The following is a 14,494-nucleotide window of genomic DNA, read 5'->3' on the forward strand; positions in this document are numbered from 1 at the left end:
TCAGTTGGCTAGCACCTGCATTAGTCCCAACTTGTACAAGTAAACACACACACACACACACACACACACACACACACACACACAAAACACACACACACAATAACACACACACAGTGATCTGGGACGCGATCTTAAACCCTATTTCACCTCACCTCACCTCACCTCACCTCACCTCACATACCAGTGAGCTGTACCCATTGCCCCATGAGTGAGTGAGTGTGGTTTTACGCCGCTGTTGGAAATATTCCAGCAATATCACGGCGGGGGGGACACCAGAAATGGGCTTCACACAATTGCCCCAATAAGGCATTTACATGCTTTCTGAAAATCACTTTTTGAGTTATTAAAATTAAAGAATTATTACTGTTCCGATATCATAAACAAATATGATACCATGGAATAACCAATAAAAGAAGCTTCATTTTCATATTACAAGTATGAAATATTAATTAATCTGTATATCAGATTATCAGATGTAACTTTTCGGCTTGGCCGTAAGCTCAAGTCCCAACTGGCCGGTCCAGACCTGCCCCGGGTAGAGAGCCCCGGTTGACTTGTTCGGAGGTAATACCTGTGTGTTATTGTTCCTATTCAAACACGTTCTACACATGATATGACACGGCATTAGAGTACTTCAGCCAGCAATGTCAGGAGCCTACCTGACGTACTCGGGGTATTAGCAGAAAGAACGCTGCTTATAGATTATTGATCAAAATCAAAAGTCCGGCACAGTGTACAGGCGGGACTCGCCTCTGGCTGAAGAGAGTACCTGCTTTGGTTTACATACAGAGGGCACGACGCACAACAGCTCGACATTGTGTGTGGTACTCACTTGTGTTCCAGGAGGGTAAGAAGCGAGGGACAGATCGAAGCGGAAGTTGTGGATGTTTACTTGTTTACAGTGGGACTATTGTACAAGCATGGCCGATCAGTCCTTTATCATTGTTAAGTACGGAGGTGAGTAAAAGCGCCTTCAGCAGTTATACGGTTGAGCACTGTCACTGATCGGGTGTTGTTGAATCTGTGATATTGTTTTGGTAGTTGTGTCGGGAGACACAATGAACGTGTCTTAACATACAACCCAACGCTGTCTCCATGGTAACTGGAATATGATAATAATTTTTAAATGCTTAAACAAGATTCATATTTACAAACTGTAACATACGTGATGTAGCATCGTCAGCAACAGCGGAGTGACTGGGCGCCCTCACTGCACGTGCTCTGTCGTTTCTATAACTGTTACGGCGTATGTGGAACCCTGCTTCTGAAACTGAAGGCAGAAGCTGGGTTAGTTTGTGAACAGTGATCTCTCTGGGTTAGTTAGTGAACAGCTCTCTCTCTCTCTCTCTCTCTCTCTCTCTCTCTCTTTCTCTCTCTCTCTCTCTCTCTCTCTCTCTCTCTCTCTCTCTCTCTCTCCCTCTCTCTCTCTCAAACACACATCGACTATCGGATGATAGGTTGTTTAACTTAGTAGTGTTTTGAACGTGTACTTTTTGAAAACTATATACAATCATTTAAAATGGGCTTTATTATTAAAGATGGCTGTGACATTGCCTACATGACGGAGATATTTAATAAATTAATACATTTATTCTGCCCTTTGTTGGTAAAAGTATCATTTGATGACATCCATGATACTTCTTGTTGTCAAGACAACCATCTAGACAAACGACCACTAAACAATTACCTTATGAATGGGCGGATAATCAACTGTTATTTAGTTGACGTTTGACCCACTGATCTTAATAACACCCATTCGACGCCATTTCGCATGGCGAAGCACAGATTAATCCCCATTGTTCAAACACGTACTCAACCGTGGATGAAGTTTTCCGATCGAACACGCCCGGTCCCGTAATATGTTACCATACAATCGATTGTTTTTATGATATGATCGAACATGGCTGGATCACAGGGTGGGACTGGATTTTATTGATTTTAGACAAAACAGCATGTAACCCTGGTCGCTATGTATCGATACATGTGCAAGCACCGGATACAGGCATTTAATTAAACAAGGACTGGCAGCCACACCGTCAAACTGGCTTAGTCTGATCCGCGTCTTGACAGCCACCTGGAGTTGGAAATGGTAGTCACGGGGTTCGAAAACAAACAAATACCTTACAATATAACGTTTGTGTAGTTTGTTTGTTCAGCGAAAAATGTTGACAATGAAAATAGAGAGAAGAGAGGAATAATTTGTTCATGTGTCACACGTTACATAACCTGTTTGTGTATATATATATATGATAGGCGCGTCAAAGATTATTGCACTTATATAGCTACGTGCATGCACGAATGTGTGTGCGTGTGTGTGTGTGTGTGTGTGTGTACTCGTCCGGACTGATGCCGATTTATTGTGCTAGCCCATTGAAATACCATACCGCAGTTTAACATGAATACCCCACTCAGACACAGTATACTGACTCCGAGCCGACCAGTTCTTGTTTTAGCCCCTTTATGCCGAGCGCCAGACAGGGTAACAACAAGTACCATCTTTTAACGTATTTTGGTATGACGCGGCCTTGGATCGAAACCCGACCTTCCGCTCTCCGGGCGGACGCTTTCCCATTATACCGCGGTCCTGTGTATATTGAAAAATGGACATATAATTTAAAGGTAACGCCCAGCCATAAGGCTTATGAGACTCAATAAAACACATATATACATAAGAAGGATACTGTTCGTATTCTGTATAAAAACAATAACACACATGTATTACACAGTATTAGCTATACATCAGTCTTGCTCGCAACTTGTCGTCTGTACATGTCTATTTTTTCCGATAGTTATATATAAGTTGATTTGATATTTATAGCTGGTATATATTATTACCATGGTAAACACAGTGGCTGAAATCCTATTTATGTCAATGGCACGATACCTTTCTGATACAATTTCTATTGATTAAAAAGGGTGAAGGCATTCGTCGTCACCGCTCGGACCTTTCCGTAACCTACAGGTTGGTACGTGCTAGTCCATTCTTTCCTGGGTTGGAACTGGTCTTCAGTAACCCATGTTTGTCGTATGAGGCGACGGGATCGAGTGGTCTGGTCCAGATTTGATGATTAACAGACCGGCGTCATATAGCTGGAATATGGCTGAGTTGCGGCTTTAAACAACAAACAAACAAACACAAACGTAACCTATAAGAAGCCGATACTCGTCACGGCTGATACCTTTCCGTAACTACACAAGACGCTGACATTCCATTCAACCTTTCCGTAACCCACAAGAACCAAATGATACGCGTTGGTAATAAATATTACCATACTTCGTCCTATTCCGTAACCGGATTGTCCCGGAAATATTTACGAATGAAATGGCATATTTGCGTTATTGACCAACTCGTGTTATTCTGGAAAAGGCGAACAGGAGGTTACGGAAAGGGGCGAGTGGTGACGAATGGGCACATTTGGTCCTCAACATTCGCCATCAATCGCACTTTTCCGTAACCCGGAAGGACAGGAGTGGTCCATTTTGAATGACATCGGTAGTTGCCGTTGCATCGCCCTTGACATTGCGCCCGTTCCCCCAATATACAGAAACGGAAAACGTAATATTCCGAACAAAGCAGTATATTTATTTCCTTGCTTTCATAAGTTGCATCATCTGTTTAAGCGGCAATATCGCGTGATGGGACACCCGTATTGCTCTAGTGGGGAATCGATCCCGGACCGCGTTCGTGACGCTGGGGCGTGTAACCATACAGCCAGCGCCTTCGTCGTAAGATAAGACGCACCTGTACCTGCACCTGCATTTAAAACAAAGAAACTAATCCTACACAGGGGTTGTCAGGGAGGTTCTTTCAGCGTCTCTCACGCCGGTAGTCTAAAGTTTCACAGTCCTTATAAATATTTGAAACGGGTTTCAAAGACGTGTAGGCAGAATGGCTCCACAATCGTTTCCGTGATGGCGAAGAGGGAGGAACGGGTTCGCGTAACTGCATCCATCCATCTACTTGTCTGATTGCCTGTCATTCACGGGCCTCCTCTGAACACAGAGATAAAAGAATGGTTCAATGTAAAAGTAATGTGGTCTTATTGAACGTTCACACCGACTAGAACCTTCCACTAGCTTTCTGTGTTCAATTATTCAATATTTCACTGATTGCGCAGAATAGAATTTTTGGTCTGAATAACGTTCCAAACGCAGGGAGACCTGGAGTTTAGCGAGAAACTATCAAGTCCTTGATGGCGTCGATGTCAACTTGTCCACCCCTTGGATCCAGACCTTCTTGACCCAAAAACCTATTCCAGCAATATCACAGCGGGGGACACCATACAAAGACTCCACACATTGTCTCCCATGTGATTGTTTGTTTGTTGTTTAACGCCACACTCAGCAATATTCCAGCTAAATGGGGGCACGGGTGGCCCAGACGTCTAAGGCGCCGCGATTCGCTGTGCAGAGTTGCGTCCCTTGGGCACGTCAGAAACCTATGACTGTGGGTTCGAATCTCGGTTCGCCCCGATTATGTTTCTAGGTTTGTCAGCACCATACCCGTGCTCGTGGGTTTCACCGAAGTGGTAAACGTCTGAGACCTGCATCACTTCGGGCTTTCCTCCCACATTAAGCTGACACGCCGCGATATAACTGGAATATTGTTAAAAGCGGCGTTAAACCCAACTCACTCACTCACTCCAGCTAAATGACGGCGGTCTTGAAATAATTGAGTCTGGAGCAGACAATCCAGTGATTGCCACCATGAGCATCGATCCATGCAATTGGGATCGATGACATGCATCACCCAAGTCAGCGAGCCTGACCACCCGATCCCGTTAGTCGCCTTTTATGACAAGCATAGTCGCCTTTTACGACAAACATGGGTTGCTGTCTCCCATGTGAGGAATTGAACCGCAGCTTTAGCGGATGTGTCTGTGCGTGCGTGCGTGCGTGCGTGCGTGCGTGCGTGCGTGTGTTATTCCACCAGAAGTTGGTCTCAACGTATTCAGGACGCTAGTATCACTAGCCTCCACCCTTTTAGAAATGTGTATGAAGCGAGGGGTGTAATTCAAACCGAGCATGAACCTAATCCACGTCCAAGGTTTCACAGCACGCAATGTCAACAAAATATCATTTTAAAAAGTAAACAACTGATGTTATTTAGTCATCTTCTCAGGCCAGATATTAATCACTGATAACTCAAAGTTTATATTTGACATATTCCCAACATGTTGTTGAAACAAGGAACTGTTTTGCGGACACGCCATTGTTTGTCAGCGATAAGGAACTGGGCTGTGTGTCCTAGAATCACATCAACATGGTCATGCATACGCCACGCCAGATGTCAATACCTCATTTACATACCTGAACATACCTTAATCTAGGTACATAACAATGCATAATGGCGAAGGCACGCGTGTATTTTCTATTATTGTGGATTATCCTATAATCTGGAGATAATCTCCCCCAGCAGGTGCGTGTTTACGTCCACAGATCATAGATTAAGTCCTTGTGATTCCATGATGGTAATCAAAAACATGTTTATGTCAGAAGTTAATTGAATAATGTTTATGGTCAAAACAAATTACGCTTTAAACTCAACCATAAACGCACTCCAGTTAGCGTCGTCCGCACGTGAAGGTTTAGTTCCTTAACATGCTATGCATTCCAGTTAACGCCATCTACACTGCTAAAAGTGAATAAACAACTTCTCAATATAAATTTGAAGTTTGCAGATGGGTGTGGGTTCGAATCCCGGTTGCAACGTATCTAGGTTTGTCAGCACCATACTACTACTACTACTACTACTACTACTAATAATAATAATAATAATAATAATAATAATAATAATAATAGCCTAACTAGCCTGACTGTGTCAGGTTCATCCAAACCCTAATTGCTTCATTTTTATTTATTTTATATCTGTTCATTATACTAATACTATACTAATCCTCCGAGTTCCTGCTAGGTGTTCAGAGGCGCTTTACATTATTAAGACGGTCAGTGGATTAGTTGGCACTCTATTTTCATTCTCAGCTCCCTGGGGATCATACAAGTCAAGCTATCTCCTCCTCACCCTAACGGATACGCATTAACGATTGGGAGACCCGACATGATTGCAATGATCAAGACATAGCAACACATGCGTATTTCTTCTGAGACGCCCGATATGACCGCAGCATGCACTTCGTGTGTCTGAGCAAAATGTCTTGTATTCGGTAACTACGCGCAATCAGAACAAAATACTGTTGATACTCTTTACATGACACCTCCTCGTTAACTGGTATTGTCACGCTCTCTGGCTCTCAATGCCATCCATTCATCCGACAAATGTACCCCGAGGCAGACCGATTTTGAACCACCATCGCGTGTTTCGACTCCATGGGAACTGGCTTCATTATACAGCCACCTAGCTGTTTGGGTTGATATTCTAACGCACATTCCGCCTCAGATCTGTCAGTCTGACATGCCAGCACGCCACATGTCTGGATCAAAGCCTCCTTTTGACAACAGCTATGACTGCGTCCTAACACCCGGTGCTCTTCTGTCAATGACGACCAGAAGTGTGATTGTTGTCGGTAGATAGTTTTGTCTGGGGTGAGGGGGTAGCATGCAGCTGAGTTTTGGGTCAGCAGGGATCATGTATATACATGGCCAGTTTGCGTTTCTTCTGATAACCATCGCCATTTGATTACACGCGGATTTCAATTAGATCAATAGTGAGTGAGTGAGTGAGTGAGTTGGGTTTAACGCCGCTTGTAACACTGTTCCAGCTGCACCACGGCGTGTCAGCTTGGTGTAGGAGAATGCAGTCCTGTACCACGTTAGTAAAACCCACGAGCACTGGTGTGGTGCTGACAAACCCAGAAACATTCGAACCCACGATCTCTGGTTCCTGGCGGACCCAAGGGACACAACTCTGCATGCAGCAGCACCTTACACGCCAGAACCACCGTGTTCTTTACGTAATAGGTCTAATCATGCAAATCCGATATACAGAATCAAATGTGTAAAATTGACACTTATACATGGGATCCTACATTTTAGGTATTAATCAGTATTTTATGTGTAAATCACGTTTAACCATGTGTGGTTTTACTGGTGACTTTTACTTTGTACGCGCTGCGGGCATGTCTTGGACGAGGAGTTTCTCGCGCTGTACAAATTGACTTAGTATTGAATGACTATAATCATGAACTACCCCGTGGGTTCACGTTTCAGATGACCAGCAGGCGCTGTTCAACCCCTGGTGCACGACCCACACCCTCCTTGAGTGGATCCGGCGAAAGTGCAACTGCTCTCACGACAGTAAGTGGCATTGTTTAGTTTCACAAAGAAACTATTGCATTTTCAGAGTCTATGCATTTGAATTAACTGAGACGAAAGAGTCAACTTAAAAGTGAAATATTTTGATGACATTGACATGATGACATGATACTTGTGTTAAATTATCCCGGGGGTGAGGGTAGAGGACGGGTGGGTTTAAGGGGGTGGGGTAGGTTGGGGTGTAGTTGACCTCTTCCCACATGTGTTCCTGTAATATGAACGAATATGCCCAAAGCTTGAATCTATAGGAACATCTCCGTATGCTCCGTATGTTGTCAACACGCACCTGTCTCCGTTTCAGTTACCATTGACCTCATTGACCAAGATGGCCAGGTGAAGAATCTCGCCGGCAGTAACGAAGAATATGCAAATGAGCTGGTAAATGGAAGAGAGACGTACATCTTAATACGGGTGGAAAGTAGGTATACCCACACATGTTCATACCGTTCAGTTGTCTACCCACACATACATGTTAATACCGTTCGGTTGTCTACCCACACATACATGTTAATACCGTTCAGTAGTCTACCCACACATACATGTTAATACCGTTCAGTAGTCTACCCACACCTACATGTTAATACCGTTCAGTAGTCTACCCACACCTACATGTTCATACCGTTCAGTTGTCTACCCACACACACATGTTCATACCGTTCAGTTGTCTACCCACACATACATGTTCATACCGTTCAGTAGTCTACCCACACCTACATGTTCATACCGTTCAGTTGTCTACCCACACCTACATGTTCATACCGTTCAGTTGTCTACCCACACCTACATGTTCATACCATTGTCTACCCACACATACATGTTCATAATGTTCAGTAGTCTACCCACACCTACATGTTCATAATGTTCAGTAGTCTACCCAAACCTACATGTTCATACCGTTCAGTTGTCTACCCACACCTACATGTTCATACCGTTCAGTTGTCTACCCACACCTACATGTTCATACCGTTCAGTTGTCTACCCACACATACATGTTCATACCGTTCAGTAGTCTACCCACATATACATGTTCATACCGTTCAGTTGTCTACCAACACATACATGTTCATACCTTTCAGTAGTCTACCCACACATACATGTTCATACCGTTCAGTAGTCTACCCACACCTACATGTTAATACCGTTCAGTTGTCTACCCACATATACATGTTCATACCGTTCAGTTGTCTACCCACACTCACATGTTCATACCGTTCAGTTGTCTACCCACACATACATGTTCATACCGTTCAGTAGTCTACCCACACATACATGTTAATACCGTTCAGTTGTCTACCCACACATACATGTTCATACCGTTCAGTAGTCTACCCACACATACATGTTCATACCGTTCAGTTGTCTACCCACACCTACATGTTAATACCATTGTCTACTCACACACACATGTTCATACCGTTCAGTTGTCTACCCACACATACATGTTAATACCGTTCAGTTGTCTACCCACACATACATGTTCATACCGTTCAGTTGTCTACCTACACCTACATGTTAATACCGTTCAGTAGTCTACCCACACCTACATGTTCATACCGTTCAGTAGTCTACCCACACGTACATGTTCATACCGTTCAGTTGTCTACCCACACCTACATATTAATACCGTTCAGTAGTCTACCCACACCTACATGTTCATACCGTTCAGTTGTCTACCCACACGTACATGTTCATACCGTTCAGTAGTCTACCCACACGTACATGTTCATACCGTTCAGTAGTCTACCCACACGTACATGTTCATACCGTTCAGTTGTCTACCCACACATACATGTTCATACCGTTCAGTAGTCTACCCACACCTACATATTCATACCATTGTCTACCCACACATACATGTTCATATCGTTCGGTAGTCTACCCACACCTACATGTTCATACCCTTCAGTAGTCTACCCACATGTACATGTTCATACCGTTCAGTTGTCTACCCACACGTACATGTTCATACCGTTCAGTTGTCTACCCACACGTACATGTTCATACCGTTCAGTTGTCTACCCACACCTACATGTTAATACCGTTCAGTAGTCTACCCACACCTACATGTTCATACCGTTCCGTTGTCTACCCACACGTACATGTTCATACCGTTCAGTTGTCTACCCACACGTACATGTTCATACCGTTCAGTTGTCTACCCACACATACATGTTCATACCGTTCATTACTCTACCCACACATACATGTTCATACCGTTCAGTTGTCTACCCACACACACATGTTCATACCGTTCGGTAGTCTACCCACACCTACATGTTAATACCGTTCAGTTGTCTACCCACACATACATGTTAATACCGTTCAGTTGTCTACCCACACATACATGTTCATACCGTTCAGTAGTCTACCCACACATACATGTTAATACCGTTCAGTTGTCTACCCACACATACATGTTCATACCGTTCAGTAGTCTACCCATACGTATATCGTAATACGGATGGAAGGTAGGTCAATCTTGACATACATTTAAATACGGGTGGAAGGCAGGTATACCTAGACATACATCTTAATACGGGTGGAAGGTAGGTCTATCTTGACATACATCTTAATACGGGTGGAAGGTAGGTCTACCTAGACATACATCTTAATACGGGTGGAAGGTAGGTATACCTAGACATACATCTTAATACGGGTGGAAGGTAGGTCTACCTAGACATACATCTTAATACGGGTGGAAGGTAGGTCTACCTAGACTTACATCTTAATACGGATGGAAGGTAGGTATACCTAGACATACATCTTAATACGGGTGGAAAGTAGGTATATCTTGACATACATCTTAATACGGGTGGAAGGTAGGTCTATCTTGACATACATCTTAATACGGGTGGAAAGTAGGTATATCTTGACATACATCTTAACACGGGTGGAAGGTAGGTGTATCTTGACATACATCTTAATACGGGTGGAAGATAGGTATACCTAGACATACATCTTAATACGGATTGAAGGTAGATATACCTAGACATACATCTTAATACGGGTGGAAGGTAGGTCTATCTTGACATACATCTTAATACGGGTGGAAGATAGGTCTACCTAGACATACATCTTAATACGAGTGGAAGGTAGGTCTACCTAGACATACATCTTAATACGGGTGGAAGGTAGGTCTACCTAGACATACATCTTAATACGAGTGGAAGGTAGGTATACCTAGACATACATCTTAATACGGGTGGAAGATAGGTATACCTACACATACATCTTAATACGGGTGGAAGGTAGGTCTATCTTGACATGCATCTCTATACGGGTGGAAGGTAGGTCTACCTAGACATACATCTTAATACGGGTGGAAGGTAGATATACCTAGACATACATCTTAATACGGGTGGAAGGTAGGTCTATCTTGACATACATCTTAATACGGGTGGAAGATAGGTCTACCTAGACATACATCTTAATACGAGTGGAAGGTAGGTATACCTAGACATACATCTTAATACGGGTGGAAGGTAGGTCTACCTAGACATACATCTTAATACGGGTGGAAGGTAGATATACCTAGACATACATCTTAATACGAGTGGAAGGTAGGTCTATCTTGACATACATCTTAATACGGGTGGAAGATAGGTATACCTAGACATACATCTTAATACGAGTGGAAGGTAGGTATACCTAGACATACATCTTAATACGGGTGGAAGGTAGGTCTACCTAGACATACATCTTAATTCGTGTTTCAGTTTTCAAATAGCAAGCTGACAGAGCACGCAGTGCACAATTGAAACCCTCTTCACTCAACACTCGTCTTCAGTGTATGTCTACTAGACGTACAGGGATAATGTACGACTTAACTTGTCCCACTATTGACTTGCTTGTAAAGACTGATTGCCCTACTCGTGTATAACTCGTATATATCCCATGTGCCTGCCATATTATGAGGTGTCAAGTCGGGAATAGCTTAGACCTGCTAAGGATTTATTGCTTTTATCTATATATGTTTTGAAATTTAAAAGCACGGGAAGCCTTGTTATGGAAATAAAGAAAGGTCCCCTCGTGTCACATGAACCATATAGCAAGCATTCTTGCGGCGGTGTCACATTCAGATTGGACTTGCCCCACGGGGAGCCTTCATTGTGTTTGTCATAGGCATGTTTCCATTAATAATGTTTCTATATACCTCAGTGGTAGTGTTCGCAGTGGAAGGATTAAAAGGTCAACTTATTTTAGGTTTTGGTTTCTATGTTTAGCTTACCTGTGCCGAATGGATCCTGTGCGAGCGTCCATGCAAGCTCTTCTTACGCCTAAAACCAGTCATAAAGTATCCTGCTATTTCTAGCGTCATTGTTTTCCAACAAATAAGTCCAAGCCGGTAGTTTTCGCCGTATTCACGTCCTCTTGTGTATGATATACACTGACTATTTATATTGTGTAGTTTGATATACACTGACTATTTATTTTGTGCTTGATGATATACACTGACTATTTCAATTGTGTATAGTTTGATATACACTGACTATATATTTTGTGCAGTATGATATACCATGTATATATATATATATATATATATATGTATATATATATATATATATATATATATATATATATATATATATACATATACATACATACATATATATATATATATATATATATATATATATATATATATATATATATATATATATATATATATATATATATATATATATATATATCTACATATATATTCTGCAGGATGATATACACTGACTATTTATATTGTGTAGCGTGATATACACTGACTTTATATTGTGTAGCGTGATATACACTGATTATTTATATTGTGCAGAAACAAATGTTGCCTAGTTTGGTAACGTACCCTGTCTGACTGACATGATTTAAAATTATTTAAAACGAAAAAAAAACTAAACATTCAGGTGAGCTACAGTGCCTCGTGGTTTACTAATCCCCCGTGTGTGAATTCCTGAAACTAACAAAGGTACCATATCAGCGGCGAATCTGTGTGAACTAATGTGTTCAGTACTGACTGCCAGTTATCAAGGCGAACACACTGACGCGAATGAAAGGAATTTCCATATGCATTGGCGCACTCACCTTCATTTACCACATCGGACATTACATTTGTATCTATTGGATTAAAATTGATATTAATTCAAGCGTGTGTCTTGCATGTAGCTGTTAGGTGGCTGTAAGACTTCGGCGCCATACACACCTACCCCCTGGCAGAGAGGCTGAAAACGGCTGGCCATATGATATACCGTCTAATACGGAGTAAAACCCAACTCCCTGAATCACTCAATGTTCGATTAAGAGCCATGCATGAAACTGTTATAGAACACTAGAACTACCCCCACACCTGCCGCCACCCCCACACCCACACCCATCCGTCCCGACCACCATTGGGACTTGACTATCCATAACCGACAAACGCTCGGTATCTTTAACGACGTTTCATGTTGTGTTGTTTGTTTTCCAGAGGCGGGGGAGAATGGCCAGAACCGATACGTCTCACTGTTGAACAACTTGGAACACGTCAACCCAGACTTGATGGGTGAGTGAGTGAGTGAGTGAGTGAGTGAGTGAGTGCAAACACAGATGTCTTTCAGAAAGGACATGGGTATATTATGTTGGGTTCCATATGTTGGTTTCGCAGGAAGTCATTGTAAATAGTAAGTCAAGCTGTAAATAGCATGTCAAGCTGTAAATAGCATGTCAAGCTGTAAATATCAAGTCAAGCCGTAAATAGCAAGTCAAGTTGTAAATAGCAAATCAAGCTGTAAATAGCATGTCAAGCTGTTAATAGCAAGTTAAGCTGTAAATAGCATGTGAAGCTGTAAATAGCATGCCAAGCCGTAAATAACAAGTCAAGCTGTAAATAGCATGGCAAGCTGTAAATAGCATGTCAAGCTGTAAATAGCAAGTCAAGCACTAAATAGCAAGTCAAGTTGTAAATAGCAAATCAAGCTGTAAATAGCATGTCAAGCTGTTAATAGCAAGTTAAGCTGTAAATAGCATGTGAAGCTGTAAATAGCATGCCAAGCCGTAAATAACAAGTCAAGCTGTAAATAGCATGGCAAGCTGTAAATAGCATGGCAAGCTGTAAATAGCAAGTCAAGTTTTAAATATCAAGTCAGGTTGTATATAGCATGTCAAGTTGCTATCGGTTAAAGCGTTCGCTCGCTATGCCGAAGACCGCACTCGGCAATATTCCAGTATATGACGGCAGTCTGTAAATAATCAAGATTGGACCAGACAATTCTGTGATTGATATCATGAGTATCGATCTACGCAAATGGGATACGATGACATGCATCAATCAAGTCAGCGGGCCTGACCACCCGATACCTTTACTCGCCTCTTACAACAAGCATGGGTTGCTGAAGACCAAATCTGACCCGGTCTCATGGTCTTATGCTGTGATGGACATGTTGTTTATGTATGTTTTGTTGTTTCAGTCAAACTTAACAACCTCTCACGACCTGCCACAAGGAACCGAAAAGACCGCTTCAAGAAGACAACCAAATCTGGAAAAAGCGGGTCAAAACCAGATTCGCCAAACAAGCGACCGACGAGCAGTGAAAGGCGGTCCAAACTTGGCAAATAGACTGCCAAGGTATTCGGAATCTTTCGGCTAATGTATGTTTGTTCTTGATAAACAATCGGGGTTGTCACGAATGGGTGCTCGTTAAACTGAGTGTACGGAGCAATAGTGGGGATTATGAGCTCACGTCTATACCCAGAGGGCTGTACCTTGCCAAACCAGACCGTCCACAACAGATTACAGCAACCCGTCATTTACTGCTAAACATAGCCGTGCAATACCCACAGGCTGGAAGAACTAAAGTAACACGTGACCTATTACGTCACAATGGAATTGCCTTTGTGCGCACGACACTAGTGGTATAACCACCAGACATACACGTGTAGTCACTGAAGGATAACGATAAGCCCCAAAAGCAGCGGTTGGAAGGAACGCTCGATGACTCCCTTTTAAATGGAACATTCAGGACTAGACTGATAACGGGCATACTGTACGGAAAGTGACGAATACAATTCACGTCACTGACCTTTTTGCTTTGAATGTTCATATTGTTTCAAGACATTGTCCCCGGTATGGATGTGAACTATATATGTTTATATACCATTAATATTCCATTATGCACAAGATGTTCATGTTTCAGTGCGGCTATATACGCTTACAGTCAATCTCTACAGATCAACCGAATAGCGTAAAATCTACTTCCGA

General features: G+C 42.4%; 1 protein-coding gene across 1 annotated transcript; it reads left to right on the plus strand.

Moving 5' to 3' along the window:
• The first annotated feature begins 744 nt into the window (after positions 1–744).
• LOC139472474 (uncharacterized protein C22orf15-like) lies at positions 745–14,193 on the plus strand. The gene is made up of 5 exons (XM_071254951.1): positions 745–957; positions 7,168–7,254; positions 7,574–7,690; positions 12,725–12,799; positions 13,704–14,193. Exons 1-5 carry the CDS (start codon positions 885–887, stop codon positions 13,850–13,852), a joined length of 501 nt encoding a protein of 166 aa, XP_071111052.1. The 5' UTR covers positions 745–884; the 3' UTR covers positions 13,853–14,193.
• The last annotated feature ends 301 nt before the right edge of the window (positions 14,194–14,494 follow it).

The sequence above is a fragment of the Haliotis cracherodii genome, unplaced genomic scaffold, assembly GCF_022045235.1.
Source record: "Haliotis cracherodii isolate W230 unplaced genomic scaffold, xgHalCrac1.p SCAF_24, whole genome shotgun sequence".
In the NCBI taxonomy this organism is placed as follows: domain Eukaryota; kingdom Metazoa; phylum Mollusca; class Gastropoda; order Lepetellida; family Haliotidae; genus Haliotis; species Haliotis cracherodii.